Raw genomic sequence first — 18840 nt, 5'->3', positions numbered from 1 at the left:
CAACTTTACCTTTCCGCAATTCCAGATGTCTCACTAGGTCATTAAGGTCACACTGTGTTATTTTGTGTATGTCTGTGCACTCATTTTCACACAGGAAGTCAGAATCTTTCGAAGAATTGGGTTTTGAAGATGATGGTACAGCAATAGTGTCACAGCCGCCTTCGCCACTATCAGAATCTGGTGGGACAGGAACAGGCAGTCCGTCTCAGTGAGCGACCGCTCGCGTGGCCGAAGGTATGTTAGGGTACGTCGAGGAAGACTTTTTCTTCTTGGAAATACCATGTGTTAATGGGGTCGTCATACAAACGTAACAATCATTCACGTGGTCTGATGGTTATCGCCAGATCCTAGATATAGCAAAGCCCATGGAAGATCTTTTACGATTGAACCACGAATGAAGACTCGAGACACAAGATACATGAGGAGCCCATGGCTTGTCCTGGTCCCTGTGTTCGCAGCCAAAGTACAGTCTGTACGATTACCTAATGTATGGCGTTATTGACCTCCTTTGCAATTCAATGCAGTCTGTCCGCAAATGCACCAAAAATTGTCATTACTGTTTACGCATTTGCGAGGTACATTCAACCACAGGAATTATAAAGACTACACGCACTAGTTACAGTTTAATAACACGCCTTTTTAGCGCATGAACAGAACACGGTTTGTAACAGGCTGAAACTTCGCTTATGCAGGGTGTTACAAAAAGGCACGTCCAAACTTTCAGGAAACATTCCTCACACACAAAGAAAGAAAATATGTTATGTGGACATGTGTCCGGAAACGCTTACTTTCGATGTTAGAGCACATTTTATTATTTCTCTTCAAATCACATTAATCATGGAATGGAAACACACAGCAACAGAACGTACCAGCGTGACTTCAAACACTTTGTTACAGGAAATGTTCAAAATGTCCTCCGTTAGCGAGGATACGTGCATCCACCCTCCGTCGCATGGAATCCCTGATGCGCTGATGCAGCCCTTGGTGAATGGCGTATTGTATCACAGCCGTCCACAATACGAGCACGAAGAGTCTCCACATTTGGTACCGGGATTGCGTAGACAAGAGCTTTCAAATGCCCCCATAAATGAAAGTCAAGAGGGTTGAGGTCAGGAGAGCGTGGAGGCCATGGAATTGGTCCGCCTCTACCAATCCATCGGTCACCGAATCTGTTGTTGAGGAACGTGCGGGAGCTCCATCATGCATGAACCACATGTTGTGTCGTACTTGTAAAGGCACAAGTTCTAACAGCACAGGTAGAGTATCCCGTATGAAATCATGATAACGTGCTCCATTGAGCGTAGGTGGAAGAACTAAAATGAGCTCTAACATGGAAATTGAGCGTTTCCGGACACATGTCCACATAACATCTTTTCTTTATTTGTGTGTGATGAATGTTTCCTGAAAGTTTGGCCGTACCTTTTTGTAACACCCTGTATGAAACCTGCTCCGCACCTTACTCTCTCTACCACTTCGCCTTGTCGCTACGATCCTAGGCTAAAAAAACGACAGAACACAGGCAGCTGTTGTTGCATCAAATTCATCATTCTGTCTGCCATCAGCGATATTTCGGAACCTATTTAGGAAGTGATTGACAATGAATGTTAATAAAATACGAGCTTTCGTTATCAGCAAGCTAACAAATATTTATTTCGTCCTAGCTGTTTTTTCACTGTTGGCTAATGTAAAAGTTTAGATTACAGTATGGAAATCCTCATTATTTCATCCTGTAACTTGTCAGTGAGAACATTAACGCTTAGGAAGCTATAAATTTCGTCTCATTGGGCAGGCTGGGCTACAGAATGCGATCCCTCACGGAAACAGGCCGTATGTTGCATCTGTTCTCGCTTGCTGGTCGAAGGCTGCCAGTTGCTTACGCTTTGCAGATCGTCCAAATTGCACACCAACCAGTGAATTAATAAAGTCATTTACCTTGCACCAATTGATATGCATTTTTGCAGAGACTTTCGGAATAACAACAGGTAACTGTTGTACGATTCTCAATTTTATACTTGATATAATTTGAAGATGTTTAAAAGTATCTGAAGACTTAAGCCAGTGTCATGTTGGAAGGCGGCCCAATTTTCACACGTTCTACGCATCTCCCTCCACTAACCACTGGCAGCCAATAATATTCATTCTCTTTCAGAGCAGCTAGTAGTGAGTTACAGCTAGACAGCGAGAATCTCGCTCCTACGTGCTGAACTGTTGCCGTACTTCGCAACAATCGAATTATTCATTCAACCGTCTGTTTTCTTTTGTTTTTGTTTTTTACTTGTAGCTGTATAGAAGTGAATGTATACCTGTAAGTGTTAAAGTGCGATTACAAAAAAATTTAAAGAGAATTGCAAACGAAAGTGTCAGAGTTCCAGAAACCATTGAAAAAGTTGGTTTCGTGTAGCCTGGAAAGCATTGAAATCGCAAGGAACCTGTAATATAAATGGATGATTTTAAGAACAACGGTGTTTTAAAGTGCTCCATGAGAATGATGAATGACCGACATCACAAAAACGCGTTACAGTTACGCAGGAGAAAAATAACTTCAATGGTGAATACTTCATCAAACTAAAGAGTTTTAAAAAAGCGTTGGTTCCTGTTATGTTAAGAAGAGAGTTTTTAATTTAAAGAAGTGACATAGGTGCAGCACAAACTACATCCCATATAAAGATTCACGATACAAGAGAAGGAGGTAGTACAATAGTGTATCACCTTGATGAAACGTGGGCCAATTAGAATCATTCCAGGAAGATCTGCTGGAAAATGAGTGATAGCACTGGTGGTTTTAAAATTTTCGTAGGAATAGGTTCTCGGATAATTATTCTGCATGCTGACTCTTCTTCTGGTTTTGTTTCTGAGAGTGAACAGGTATGTACGTGTAAGAAAAACAGCTATGACCATCATTCGGAAACGAACGCTGTCAATTTCGTAACGTGATTCACAATTCTTGTCCTACCTTGCTTCTAAGTTGGCCATTACGTTATAATTCTATTGGTACAGAGAAAACACCAAGTATAAACACCAGAAAAGCGGATATTTTTCCCTGGCTTAAAAATAAAAACATTAAGAACGGTATAAACCGGACTCGTGCCGATCTCCTGCATCTCGTTAATTTATACAAGTTACGTGACAGAACGTACAAACTGTCACACAGTTTTCAGTTTACACACGTGTCACTGTCAATGTAGCCCTAGGGAATTAATTTGGGCAAAGGATAAGGCTGTATGGTAGGGAAAAAACCCATTCAAGATAACATTCACTGATTCAATTGTGCATGAGGCAATAGACAACATCCCATTTTTAGTGTAGGCACATCTGTGTGGCATGCTGAAAAGCTTCAGAAAGAATAATTTGACAGGGAGGTGGTGCTGGATATAAGCCTTGAACCTATCATCGAAAATTTACAACCAGATTGTTCGGAAATACGCTCTAATAGAAGTGACGGTGGTATTACAATGTAGACTTAGGAACGAAGTAATAATATTTCTTAGTTTTAAGGACTCATGGCTTAAAAAATGTTTTTGTCACTTTATCAGTTGCATACATAATAATGAGAACTTCCTGATCTTTTTGATTGGGAATGTCACATGTTCAACATAGTGACCAAGGAGAAGTTAAGGTCCTCCCGCCATGGTGTATGCTCTAATAACATCCGTGAATGCAGATGGATGAATTCTTCAAAAGTCCGGTATTTCCACATGTAAACTCCTGTTAGTACCTGTTAGTGGTCCAGGTATCGGTGGTTTTCGATGTTATCTGTCATAATTCTCTGGAGTTATTCGCAGATGATTGTTAATTGCATGAGCCTACCCAGTTGAGAGCCATTGTCACAATTGTAAGATTATCGGCCAGACGTATTTCCACCGATTCTTTGATTACTGAACCCCAAAAATTGGAAAATGGAGCTAAAATTGTTGTTCTATTGTATTCCATTGTCTCGTGGAAATACAGTGTTCAGCTGATTTTAACGGTTGCCGAAGACGGGTTTATCTTTCGTGTTCTGTACAACGCTCCTGGACAGTTCGTATCGTCTGGCCTATATATACAGCACCACATTCATAGGGAATTTTGTAAATGCACTTTTTTTTTCAGTTGTAAGTCGTTTTTAACAGATCCAACCAGGGCCAAGCTATGAGCTGGTGGACGGATGATATCCTTGAGTTCATTTTTTCCTAGGCCATCTGCCTATTTTAGAAAACATAGTTGATTTGTAGTCGTCATCAGTGTCCTCAGTGCTTTGCGTCTTATTATTATATAGTTGTGCATGGCTGTTCTTATTCGATGTGCAGTGTAGCCATTCTCTTTAAAAACCTTCTCCAAGTGTTCTAATTCTGCTTGGAGGTTTTCATCGTTCAATATTATGTGCTCCCGATGTATTAAGGTACTAAGAACACATGCGGTTTGGGCGGGCTGATGTCAGCTTGACGCCTAGTGATATAGATCTATGTGCTTGGGTTTTCTGTACTCAAAATGTCCTAATGACCCATCATACTACAGCATACTAGCAGGTCTAGAAAGGGTAAAGGCCCATCCTTCTCAGTCTCCATTGTAAAATTGGTGTTCTCATGTAATGAGTTTAAGTGACAAAGGAATTCTCGATTTCTTGTCTGCCATGACCCCATACAACAAAAGTATCGTCTAAATAACGCCAGAAAACCGTGGGCTTTACACCAGCAGACTCAAGTACTTTTTCCTCACAGTCCTCCTCCATTAGAAGATTAGCCACCACAGAGAACAATGGGCTCTCCATGGCGATGCCGTCTGTTTGTTCATAGAATTCGTTTTTAAATAACAAGTAGGTCGAGAAGAGAATATGTTCAAACAACGCCATCAGGTCAGCACTGAATAACTTGCCAATAAGATGTACCGAGTCCATTAAAGGCACTCTGGCAAAAAGTGAGCCACATCAAAGATAACTGGTAAATCCGAGCTGCTTATCTTAACTGTCCTCAAGTAATTGACAAAAGGCTGGTCCCAGCGGAGGTTCGAGTCCTCCCTCGGGCATGGGTGTGTGTGTTTGTCCTTATTAGGTTAAGTAGTGTGTAAGCTTAGGGACTGTTGACCTTAGCAAAGTCCCATAAGATTTCACACACATTTGAACATTTTTTGAATTGACAAAATCCTGTGAATTACATGTATGAACACTTACCCACATACAGTTTGAGTAGAGAGGCTAGAAGTTTTGCACTCGAGTAGGTTGAGGCAGCAATATTACTTACTATTAATCGCATTGGGAGACCATCCTTGTGAATCTTGGGAAGGCCAAGTGGTCTTGGTGGTACCGCTCTCTGTGGTCTCAGTCTATTGATAACTTGTTCAGGTAGAGAACTATCGTTCAGAAGAGTGGCAGTTTTTCTTGATCTACAGCTCGTTGGGTCCTTTTCGATTTTGTGATACGTAGAATCACTTAGCTGATTATACATCTTCGTGTAGCAGGCTTCCCTTATCAAAAGAACCGTGGCATTACCCTGATATGCAGGGAGTACGACAGTGTTAGTATCTTCTCGGAGGCAGCAGAGAGCAGCTCTTTCAGCTGGCGAGACGTTACTACATTGTGGCGCACATTTCAACAGCGTTCGGCAAGATTCTCGTCGAATCCACAGAGACAGCTCTAATGGCTTCCTCAGTAGAAATGATTAAATCCATTAAAGGAGCTGAAGTATGTTTAGGAGCGAAGTTTAAACGTTTCTAAAGCACTGATATCGTCGCATCGTCAAAAAACTTATTCGTGATGTTCACCGTGTATCATCCAGCACATCTCGCATGCGCGAGGCTCGTTATAAATACGGTGAGTGCCCCTGGGCTCTTCAGTAGTTATCTACTCATCTGAAAATGGTCGGACGTCTCTGGGCCGAAATATCGTGGCAAAATGTCGACGGTATCCGGCTGCGCAGCCGAAAATTATTAGAAATTATTAGAAGAAGAAATACACCGGGAAAATTTCAGAAATTGCGAAGTGCAGATTAATTTCGGTTTATTTCATTTCAGGAAATACAGGCTCTGGGAACTGATGTAAGTAAATTTAGAATTTAGATTGGTTAAAGAAGGTCATTACCAGGCGGCTCAGCGTGAAAAACAATGAAGCTGGTTTGCTACAATACGTTTCAGCCAATCAGTAGGAAGATCGTTCGCAGTCTGAAGAGCGAGAAATTTGTGGGCTCTATTGTCGGGGGGTCACCTACTGTAGCGTGTGGAAGTATGCTTATGCATGCTACCAAATGTTGTAATTTGCTTCCGCTAAAAAGCAGAGTGGTTCAGGAAATGATTACGATCTGGCCTAAACAATGTCTCCAGAAGTTTCCAGATTTTTTGAGAATTTTTCGACTTTCTTACGATGCGCTTAAAAATTTCGTGCGGCCTGCTATGCAGTCGTAATTCCGAACGCAGATTACTGAATGTCTGTGAATTTTGTAGTATTGCGCAAGTGTATCACAACTGACAGCCATCATTGCAAATACAAAGCATTTTTTCACTGTTGTAAGACGCTGTTCTCTAGATAGCAGGTTGTTCTTGTATTACTACTGACAGAATGTGCTATGCACGTCGGCGTGATAACGCAAGCTATGAGAAAATATTTGATTTTGCGTCAAGCATTGTGTGTTTTCTGAACCTGGTAGCATAGGGTTTATCGTTCAATTGAGGATATAGCACAAACACTTTAGATCAAAACTTATTTCATTCTGTTGCTTCAGTTGTACATATAGTTCAGCCTTTCTTTTAATCTGATTTTCAGGTTGAAATACATTGTATGCCGTTCCAGAACAGGTTATGATTCTAAGGGAACTTATGGAAGTAAGGAATGAATTACAAAAGACATACTAGACCCGCGTTGTTTCAAATAGTTTAAAGAATTTCCAATGTGAAAAATTTGAAAGTAGTAGGTGATTATATACATGAGTAAAGGACAAGCAGTTGCGTAGTCTTATGTTTACTTTGGCTTTACTGTGCACATAAAGTCAAATATCCGTGTCCCTGTTGGATGTATTGAAAATATAGGTAATATCCCAACACTCGTTTTTAAGTAGCTAGCCAGATCGACATTTTATTAAGTGCTCAAATGCACTGAAAGTTACGTCTGAGAGGTTGCTGATGCACAATTTATTGTATTTGAGTCAAGAGAGCATATTATGCAGTACCAACGCTAGTTTAGAAATTTGTCATTTTGTATAAGTTCGTAGGCTTCCACGGCCATTGTCATTGTAAAACTCAAAGCTTCAACCTACTTGCTGCAGTCTCCTTCAGGGCGGTTAAACGCCGTGAAGAAAACTGCAGCAAGTCAGTCGAAACATCGGCAGTTTTTTTTGTTTTACAGTGAAGCGGCCTAATATCCAAAATTATTTTGTTCAAAATTGACATTTAACGTTAACTATATTACGTATCAGTGCTGTGGATAGGTGCCTAGCGGATAGTAATACCCTCCAGAATTACATTTTCACATAGTTTATTGAAACCATAGTATAGAAATAACAGCAGTGCTTGATATCCAAGCTGACACATAAGCAGCAGTTTTAAATTAAAGGCCGTGATCGTAATAACAAGCCTAATCAACACAGGAAAACGAATGTTGGCCGTGAAACAAGAATCCTAAAAATTCTGAGCAAATATTTTGTATTTGGATCAGATGGTAAAAAAATATTTTGTTCTAGGTAACAGTAGTCTTCATAATTATGCCATGTCTTTCCTTTAATTTATTGGAGTGTACGTATTGAGAAACTCGATGTTTTACGATCTTCATTACGTCTTGTGTTCATGACGGTCACAGTTGTTGTCCTCTTCACTTTTCTGCAAATAAATTAAAAGCATTAATAGCGTCAAATTAAAGGAAGAGATCCACACAGCTGATACAGTGCTGCTCACTCTGTTAAGTTTTACTGTAGTCAGCGTAGAGTGCAAAACCGAAAAAAAAGAATCATGTTACATTTTATCCGTTTATTAATTTAAGCGGCACAGAACGCAGATCTAGTAACATTCATACATAAATTATTTTAATAGGATCTTGACGCTGTATCAGCGAATTTTGAATATATGGCTTGAATTCAGTTAGATTTAACCTTAAATCTCCTCGATCAGTGTCTTCCAATCTGTTTTTAGGGTTCTGTATCTCAGTCAGTAAAAACAGAACCCGTAATAAAATCAGTTTGTTGTACGAGTGTCTAAGTCAAAAGATACAGCCATTAATGTCACATATTTTGATATTCGCAAATTCACTTACCAAAACCTACAGGTATGTCCCATTGGCCTAGAATCACGAAATTTGCCAAGAAGGATGGTTGCACAGCACAATCAAAGGAAAAAATTCGAAAACTGTAAATCTCTAATTGTACTACACGAGAAAGATATTTCTTTTGTCATTTGTTATCGAAAGTCAAGCTTGGAATTAATACAGTCTGTAGTTTTGCATTCAGGCTGACTGGTTCGCAATGGTAAAAGTCTAACATCAGGCAAGTAATGACTTTATTGCTTTATTTGCAGACTAGTCTGCGAATGTTGGCGTCATATACAACTTGAAACGCCATACCTACGTGTAGCAATGGCTCTTGGAAATCTGATAATGGATGAATTTCGAAATGCATCATATGAGCAATAGAGTCATTCCTTGGCTGATCTGATTCGCATTCGGGAGGACGACGGTTCAATCCCGTCTCCGGCCATCTTGATTTAGGTTTTCCGTGATTTCCCTAAATCGCTTCAGGCAAATGCCGGGATGGTTCCTTTGAAAGGGCACGGCCGATTTCCTTCCCCATCCTTCCCTCACCCGAGCTTGCGCTCCGTCTCTAATGACGTCGTTGTCGACGGGACGTTAAACACTAACCACCACCACCACCTTGGCTGATGTTTGTCTTTTATCATTGCGACGCACTCGGCTTGAATGCAGAATTATTAATTATTATAATAATGGCTGCCCTGCCTCCTGCATGACTTTATGTCACATTTATGTTGCTAAAGTCAGGACATTCTCGACAGTCTTGAAATCTCTGAGAGCAATTCTTGCCAATGCCAATGTCGATAACAGGCAAAAATTATCCAGATTCTCGATTCCCGGAATGGTTGAACTGTTTGTATCCATAATTAAGTCTATACGGAACCACCAGTGTGCGAGTCCTACAGGCTCATGGTCATTTGTTTGTTTTAATCCTTGTATTTGTAGTTTATTTTATTTTTGTAATAGTTTTAGCCCTATTCTCTCGCTATCGGTTTGGCGAGCGACCAGCCAAACAATACAGTTAGAATCAGTGGTGTTTTTGATACACTAACGAAAGATGTTATCTGCAGATTGAGCCTATACCTTTGCACTCCCAGCTTAGCATTTCTTTGAAATTCCTCACACAACCAGGCCACGGTTCCTTGTTAACCAGAGGATGTATTTCACGGCCCGCTGGTTACACTGGGCGGGAGCTATATGGGTTGCGTTTTTAGCACAGTGACTGCATCCTGACATATAGTCCCTAGCCCTGGCAGGCTGTGGCTATTTTGTACAGGAGCAGAAATGATAAGCGAAAACATAAATGTAGTAATGAGAAGTTGTACGTAACTTGTAAGTTTCTCGAAGCATTGCGAAGAAATTTTACAAGAGAACAAACGGTAATAAGGTCCAGCTACTACCAGAAGCAAACTAAAGAATATGGTACAGTGTGAGGCTCCACTACTAACGCATGAGCAAACTGTCGAAGGCTGATGAAGAGCGGAGACTGTTGAAGACTGCAACTGAGGTGGGTCGTGTAGCTGTCACCAGGCATCTTATATCAAGACGGCAGAGGGTGTTTGTGGTGTCACCGCCAGACACCACACTTGCTAGGTGGTAGCCTTTAAATCGGCCGCGGTCCATTAGTATACGTCGGATCCGCGTGTCGCCACTGTCAGTGATTGCAGACCGAGCGCCGCCACACGGCGGGTCTAGAGAGAGACGTCCTAGCACTCGCCCCAGTTGTACAGCCGACTTTGCTAGCGATGCTACACTGACACATACGCTCTCATTTGCCGAGACGATAGTTAGCTTAGCCTTCAGCTACGTCAATTGCTACGACCTAGCAAGGCGCCATTACCAGTTTATAGTGAGGTTATAACATGTACCGTCAAGAGCGATGTACACCAATTATGGATTAAAGTTAAGTATTCTACCAGCTACGTACCTTTTTTATTAGACTCAACTCCTACAACTGTTCCAGACCTCACGCCAGCCTGCGTGAGCTTAAGCGCGTGCCTTTCGGCTTCCTCTCATAGTGACTTGGCTGTCTTGCCAAGTCACAACAGTGTTCATAGTCGGAGGCACTGAAGACATGGATCAGCGGGCGTGTATCATTGGATCCGCTTGGTCCCCGCGCGACAGCTATCGCCGTCTGTGGGAAACCTGCGTTTCCAGCTTTGAGACGCCACTGGGGCTCGTATCGATCTGTGATATCACAGTGGAATATTGCCGGCCGGCAACTGCGCAGCCACATGCACAAAGCCCTGTCCTTCTGATTTCCCTCTGCTGTGGGTTCACTGTTCAGCCCATAAAAGACACAGGCTGCTGTGTCCTACGGGACTGACCCTCTTGCCAGTCCTTCACTCTCTCTATTGCTCGCCTGCCCCTGCCTCTACATGGTTTAATAAGATACATACGAAATCCCATCAGGACAGAAAACCACAGAGAATTAGTACTGTCCCTGCAATAACTGCCATATTCGTCTTTAAGATTCCAAGTACAATTGGCGTGTTCAGTTGTCGTTAGCATACTAATATGTTCCATCACTGCTTACATGGATGACATGTGACTAACCAGAATGATTACCCACCTCTCAGTTTGTGGACAAAATTAAGCTGTTTGGGTAAACATCATAAGACATAGCAACCAAAATCAACTCTGTCAAACTCAAGTCATGGTCAGCACATCTCTGCATAATAGAGAATAGTACAAAAAGAAAATCTGATAAAAAAAATAATTTACTTACTTTTCTACGGCTCTGTCAGACAACGTAAGACTGACTCACTGTAACTTTCAGATACATACGCAGATCGTAATTTGTAATCCTATTCATTTATTTCTGCAAACATATTTATTTTTCTATAATATAATTTATGTAATATTTAATTCCTGTAATGTTTATTTATTCTGTAATATTTACTTAACTGCAAAACTTATTTTTCTGTAGTAGACCTAAGCTGTGGATACTTTAATATGAATAATAGTACTACTTACATAAGCCTGCCCGGCTAGCTGCGCGGCCTAACGCTCTGCTTCCCGAGCGGGAAGGCGTGCCGGTCCCCGGCACGAATCCGACCGGCACATTAATGTCGAGGCCCGGTGTGCCGGCCAGCCCGCGGATGGTTTTTAAGGCGGTTTTCCATCTACCTCGGCGAATGCGGGCTGGTCCCCCTTATTCCATCTCTGTTACACTATGTCGGCAGTTGCTGCACAAACAGTGTCTCCACGTACGCGTACACCATAATTGCTCTACCACGCAAACATCTGGGGCTACACTCGTCTGATATGAGACGTGCCCGGGAGGGGAGGGGGGGGGGGGGAGGGGGGTTCCGGGTTGTTCCACTGGGGGCTGAACCGCACAATAACCCTGAGTTCGGTGTGGCCTGGCGGCTGGGTGGGGTTGTAAACCACTGAGGACTATGGCGGAACGAAGCCTATCCGTCGTTTCTAGGTCTCCAGTTTAAATACGTAGTACAATACAATGCTACTTACATAACACCATAACAAATTTGTAAAACTGACGTAGTCCATATCCTGCGATATGTTCACAGAATGGATCATGAGAAAACTAAATAAGAAATAAAGAAAAAATATTCGTATGGTACATAACCATAGTGTCTTCACAAAGATATGAAAGAGGGCTCCCTAATTCTAGTTCGACCTCCGCCCACAAATGTCTTGCGCCTGTCCACTGTGAGCCTCAGCGATGTAACACAAAACCTTGCATATATAGCCATACTGAAGTGATTCTTGTGCCACTTAGTGTTGTGTTGCAAATTGATACGTCTCCTGATAAGTGACAAAGCAATTCCGGGACCATCATGGGCTGCACAAGATACTTTTTCCACTACTTGGAGAAGGGTAAGGGGTAGTATTTTACGGTATGGAGCTAGAAGAATAATAATGTTGCGAGCAGGAAAGCGAAAATAAGGCTGCTCCAACCTCTTCTTAGCAGATGAGACGAATAGTGATGTACGTACAAAGAAGCTAGCTTCAGTTCTGTGAGAAGAATTAGGAATTCTGCTTGGTACCTGTCTAAATGAAATACATTCTCGTGGATCCCATTTAAATCTAACGCATCCCCCAGTTTTTGTTTCCTCTGACATGGATGCCTTGTAGGTCGGAGTCGACCAATGGGCGTCGATACGGATCGCTTTTGGACACACTGCTCTAAAAATATAGCTTGTGTGTAAATAGCCGCAAGAGTAAATATTAGGGAACCATGCAAATCCCTCGTACCATTACATCACTCTAGAGGTGGCAGTAAATTTCTGGTGTCCGTCATTAGTATATAAAGCGATGGTGACCTAAATTGCATGGTTATAACTGCAATGAGTCGGAGGAATTCTGTGAGGTTCATAGACAAAGTGATGGTGGAATAAACTGTGATGCTAGAGCCAGAATCAATGCAGCGTGGATAGGATTACATGAAGTCATAGGAATTCTGTGTGACAAAAAAATTCTATGATTCAAGCGCGGAAATGCAGTCACGTTCTCAGCACAGGACGAGTTCATCCCACTATTCCTAAGGGGCAGCTGCCTTAATTGCCTGTTACCTACTGAGCTATGTGCTTCATCCTTTATGTCGGTTCATTCTCTGTCCACCTCGGCTACATTGTGGGATAGGAGGCGTGCGCTCGCCGGCTGTACTGCAACCTTTCTTAAACGATTTTAAACGATTTTTAAGAAACTATTCGCTGAAAAAAATTTAATTCTCCTTCCATCTCATAACCTCATGCGCCAGCTTCATGATGAACTAATATCATTTTAAGCAAGATACTGCATTCAATTTGAATACTTTTCAATGAAATATACGGTTCACCTGAAATTGTGTTTAATCCGTTTTAGACTACATAATGCTGCCGAAATTTTGACACGCAATGCGTAGGATGCAATGCGGCAGGCAATGCGTAGGATGCATGCAATGCGTAGGATATTTTTCCATGAACACACAAAACTTTCTTATCTGTTGCGATATACAAGCGACAACAGTTTTTTTCAATGAAGTAATGTAATTATTTTAAGAGTCATCGATAGCTGGTCACATGAGAGAACTATTTTAGGTCTGTGACAATATAAGTGAAGGAGAAAAGGACCGAATAATCAATCAAAGGGTAATGCTCTAGGAGTCGGGGCGTGGAATGTCGGAAGTTTGAACGTGGTAGGGAAACTAGAAAACCTGAACAGCGAAATGCTAGGCCTCAGTCTAGATATAGCGATGGTAGTGAACTGAAATGGAACGACGACAAGGGTTTCTGGTCAGAAGGGTGTAGGGTAAAAGCAGCGGCAGCCGAAAACGGTATAATAGGAATATTATCCGTTATGAGTAGGAAGGTAGGACAGAGTGTGAGTTATTGTGAACAATTCCGTGAACTTTTCAGTCATGGGGGACTGAAATGCAGTTGTAGGGGAGGGAGTAGAAGAAAGGGTTACGGTAGAATATGGACTTGTTAGTATGAATGAGAGAAGAGAAAGAATAACTGAATTCTCCAATGAATTTCAGATGGTAATAGCGTATACTCTGTTCAGGAACCACAAGAGGAGGAGGTATACTTGGAAAAGGCCGGGTGATACGAGAAGATTTCAGTTAGATTACATCATGGTCAGACAGAGACTCCGGAATCAGATACTGGATTGTAAGGCGTACCCAGGAGTGAGTATAGATACGATATAGTAATGATGAAGAGTACGCAAAAGTTTGAGACATTAATCAGGAAGAAACAATGCGCAAAGAAGTGGAATAAGGACCTACTAAAGAAGGAAAAGACACGCTTGAAATTTTCTGAGGCTTTAGCTACTACGATAGAGAATAGCTCAGTAGGCAGTTCAGGTGAAGAGGAATGGACAACTTTAAAAAGGGAATCATAGAAGCTGGAAAGAAAAACATAGGTACAAGGAAGGTAAACGCGAAGAAACCATGAATAACAGAAGAAATACTTCAGCTGATCGATGATAGAAGGAAATACAAAAATTTCAGGGAAATTTATGGAATGCAGAAATGCAGTCATTTAGGAACGACATAAATAGGAAGTGCGGGAAATCTAAGGTGAAATGGCTACATGGAAAATGTGAAGAAATTGAAAAAGAAATGATTGTCGGAAAGATTAGCTCAGTATATAGAAAAGTCAAAACAGCCTTCGGTTAAATTAAGAAGCGAGGGAGATAACATTAATAGTGCAACGGGAATTCCACTCTTAAATGCAGAGATGAGCGGATAGGTGGAAAGAATACACTGAAGGCCTGTGTGAGGGGGAGGACTTCTCTGATGTGATAGAGGATGAAACAGGAATCGACAGGGAACAGATTGGGGACCCAGTATTAGAGCCAGAATTTTTTAAAAAAAAGCTTTGTAAGATCAAATAACGCAGAAGGGATGGATAATATTCTATTAGAATTTTTAAAATCATTTGGGGAATGGCAACAAAATGACTACACATGATGGTGTCTAGAATATATGAGACTGGCGAACTACCATCTGACTTTCGGAAACGCTTCATCCACAAAATTTTGAAGACAGCAAAAGCCGACAGCTCATGCTTGAACGCTTACAATAATAGCACACAGAAAATGAAAAAGCCAGCCGGTGTGGCCGTGCGGTTAAAGGCGCTTCAGTCTGGAACCGCGTGACCGCTACGGTCGCAGGTTCGAATCCTGCTTCGGGCATGGATGTGTGTGATGACCTTAGGTTAGTTAGGTTTAAGTAATTCTAAGTTCTAGGGGACTGATGACCACAGAAGTTAAGTCCCATAGTGCTCAGAGCCATTTGAACCATTTTGAAAATGAAAAAGAAAACTGAGGATCTGTTGAATGACCATCAGTTTGGCTTTAGGAAGGTAAAGGCAGAGGCAGTTACGAGGTTGCGGTTGATTAGTGGAAACAACACTGAAGAAAAATCAAGACGCGTCCATAGGATTAGCCGGCCTGGAAAAAAGTTCGACGATGTAAAATGGAGCCAAACGTTCGAAGTTGTGAGAAAAACAGGGGTAAGCTGTAGGGAAGACAGGTAATATACAATATGTACAAGAAGCAAGAGGGAACAATGAGACTGGGACACCAGGTACGATGTTTTCGCATTAAAAGAGGTGTAAGACAGATATGTAGTCTTTTGCCCTGCTGTTCAATCTATACATCGAACAAGCGGCGACGGAAATAAAAGAAATTCAAGAATTGGATTAAAATTCAGTGTGAAAGGATATCAGTGATAAGATTTGCTGATGACATTGGTATCCTCTGTGAAAGTGATGAAGAATTACAGGTACTGTTGAATGGAATGAACAGTCTAATTGAAACTAAGTCGAAGACAGAAGAAAGTAATAAGAAGTAGTAGAAATGAGAACTGCGAAAAACTTAACATGAGGATTGGGGGTCACGAAGAAGACGAAATTAAGGACTTTTGCTACCTAGGCAACAAAATAAACCATGACGGACGAAGCAAAGAGGATATAAAAAGCAGGTTCGAATCCTGTCTCGGGCATGGATGTGTGTGATGTCCTTAGTTAGGTTTAAGTAGTTCTAAGTTTTAGGCGACTGATGACCTCCGATGTTAAGTCCCATAGTGCTCAGAGCCATTTTGCTGGACTAGCACTCTTGGAAGAAAGGATATTGTGGAGGAATGGCTTGACCGCAGCCTGGGGATGTTTCCAGAATGAAATTTTCGCTCTGCAGCGGAATGTGAGATGATTTCAAACTTTCTTAGTAGATTAAAATGGTGTGCCTGACCTTTTTTCTTGTCTGGGTATCTCTGCTCGTAGAGCACTTGTCCGAAAAAGCTAAAGATCCAGAGTCTGAGTCTCGGTACGGTACACAGTTTTAATTTGCCGGGAAGTTGGATTCCTTCACGTTTGACGTCTTCCCCGACGGTGATGGCATCTTCGAGCAGGATAACTATGCATGTCGCGCTACCAGAACTATGCTACAAGACTTTGAGGAGCGCGATAGTGATCTGATACTGATGACTTGGTCGCCAGAACTATCTGATCTCAACCTGTGTCAGCTTCGCCCCATAAACACCGGCCCATAATTTACAGGAAGTATATGAACAGAATGTACACATCTAGTGCTACATATCTCCTGAGAGGACTTGGCGAATCTACTCTGCGCGGAATCGCTGTTACACTGCGTTCCACATTAGGGCACGCGAGTGGGCTGGTGGTCGTAATGACTTGGCTCAGCGGTGTAGCTCGACGAGTGTTCACATACCTCTGGTAATCCATCAAGCAAAGTGGGACTGCAGCCGGACGTGAAGTACTTGAATAATGATAACAAAACTAGTGGTTGAATTTGAATCCAACGCCGTTTATTCTTTTTATTCTTTTTAGCACATGATACCTGTTTCGACAACAAGTGGTGTCAATTTCAGGCTCTAAAGCATAGCATGCCATCCACAACAGTTTTGGCCCGCTGTATATGATTCTGTTCATTGCGCAAGTAAGCGGTTGCGGATGGCAGGTTATGCTTGAGGTCTGAAGATGACACCACCTGGTGTCGAAACTGTTAGCATGTACTAAAAGGAATGTTGGATTCAAGTACAGTGACTGGTTTTGTTATCACTACGCAAGTATTCACATAGTTTTGTTCAAGGAGGCGCAACGTACCTGCGGTGGAATAGTATCTCGAGCAAGAGGGCGACGAAGGCGAAGGCGACGCCGTAGACGGGCACGAGCAGCGCGGGGTAGCAGTCGGCGATGCCCACCGACACGAAGCTGCTGCCGCGGCCCGCGGCGCAGCGCGGCTTCCGCGTCGTGTACAGCCGGGACAGCTGGCGGTGCTGCAGGCCGCGCTCCCAGATGCGCCGGTACCTGCAGGGCACGGACAGCATGTGTCTCAGCGAGCCGAGCGCCACGACCGAGTGCGGCGCACACTGCTCAAGCCACTGGACTAGCGCTCGGGAGAAGTGAGGCGAAGCACTGGTGCTAAGTTGTGTTCGCATCGACCCTCTGTCCATAATTATGTTGTATAAATGGAGATTATGTTTTAACTACTGACGACGCCTTTGGCACAATTGTTTTGTGAATCTCCACTGCAGGGTGTGATTTTAGTGTATTTTACTTCTGATGAAGGTATATTTAGGTATACCGAAACTGTGGTCAAGAATTTTAATAAATCTATAAACTGTTTTGGCTGTCATCATTTACCGTTTGATGGCAGTTCCTATTGATCGGGATGGAGGCTTTGAACTGAATAAGGCATGAGATCTGGCGACTTCCTTAGTTTCTTTGGAAAGGTAATGTTTTACACTTAATGACAAATCTAGTTACTATTAATGTTATTATGTTGACATCTGAATTTTAAATCGGACCCGTAATCTGACAGAAGGCATACAAGCAATATCATCATTATGCAGCGACTGCACGCCACAGATGGAGCAGTACTCTAAGAGGGAGCTAAACTCGACATACGGCGCTAATAATGCAATAACCTAAGTACACACATCAAAAAAAGTTTTGCATCACCCTAGTTCCCAAAACTCCTGAAGATAGACGTTAACTGTGGATACTGTATCACAGACACAGTCCTTTTGACTATTCAGAGATGTCACTAAACGCGCCCAAAGACATAAAAAAACCATGCATGAGCAGCGCCCATTAGGCGGAGGGGGCTGACAGCCGATCAGTTCCAGTCATTCCACCGGGAAGGAGGTACACGGCTCGTCTTGTCTGTAGTTCAACCATGTCTAGACGGTCAATACTGAGGTTCGATCGCGACCGCATTTTACATTGTGCAAAGTGGGAATAGAACCCAGTACGTCGTCCTCGATGGTGAGTGTTCATCGCAGGTGAGGTTATCATCTGGAGTGCCCCAGGGAAGTGTGGTAGGTCCGCTGTTGTTTCCTATCTACATAAATGATCTTTTGGATAGGGTGGGTAGCAATGTGCGGCTGTTTGCTGATGATGCTGTGGTGTACGGGAAGGTGTCGTCGTTGAGTGACTGTAGGAGGACACAAGATGACTTGGACAGGATTTTTGATTGGTGTAAGGAATGGCAGCTAACTCTAAATATAGATAAATGTAAATTAATGCAGATGAATAGGAAAAAGAATCCTGTAACGTTTGAATACTCTATTAGTAGTGTAGCGCTTGACACAGTCACGTCGATTAAATATTTGGGAATAACATTGCAGAGCGATATGAAGTAGGACAAGCATGTAATGGCAGTTGTGGGGAAGGCGGATAGTCGTCTTCGGTTCATTGGCAGAATTTTGGGAAGATGTGGTTCATCTGTAAAGGAGACCGCTTATAAAACACTAATACGGCCTATTTTTGAGTGCTGCTCGAGCGTTTGGGATCCCTGTCAGATCGGATTGAGGGAGGACATAGAAGCAATTCAGAGACGGGCTGCTAGATTTGTTACTGGTAGGTTTGATCATCACGCGAGTGTTACGGAAATGCTTCGGGAACTCGGATGGGAGTCTCTAGAGGAAACGAGGCGTTCTTTTCGTGAATCGCCACTGAGGAAATTTAGAGAACCAGCATTTGAGGCTGACTGCAGTACAATTTTACTGCCGCCAACTTACATTTCGCGGAAAGACCGCAAAGATAAGATAAGAGAGATTAGGGCTCGTACAGAGGCATATAGGCAGTCATTTTTCCCTCGTTCTGTTTTGGAGTGGAACAGGGAGAGAAGATACTAGTTGTGGTACGAGATACCCTCCGCCACGC

The 18840-nt window shown here is 42.5% G+C and overlaps 1 protein-coding gene across 1 annotated transcript in view; it reads right to left on the bottom strand.

The window, feature by feature from the left end:
* Nucleotides 1-7685: 7685 nt before the first annotated feature.
* LOC124790933 (glutamate receptor ionotropic, kainate 5-like) overlaps nt 7686-18840 on the bottom strand; it is a 173461-nt gene continuing 162306 nt past the window's right edge. The window contains exons 9-10 of the mRNA XM_047257824.1: nt 16777-16980; nt 7686-7779 (exon numbers count right to left, since the gene is read on the bottom strand). Coding sequence (XP_047113780.1) covers nt 7686-7779; nt 16777-16980 — 298 coding nt within the window. The remainder of the gene's footprint in view (nt 7780-16776; nt 16981-18840) is intronic.

This window comes from Schistocerca piceifrons, chromosome 1 (genome assembly GCF_021461385.2).
Source record: "Schistocerca piceifrons isolate TAMUIC-IGC-003096 chromosome 1, iqSchPice1.1, whole genome shotgun sequence".
Classification (NCBI taxonomy): Eukaryota; Metazoa; Arthropoda; class Insecta; order Orthoptera; family Acrididae; genus Schistocerca; species Schistocerca piceifrons.
This window is presented reverse-complemented; position numbering and strand designations above follow the sequence as displayed.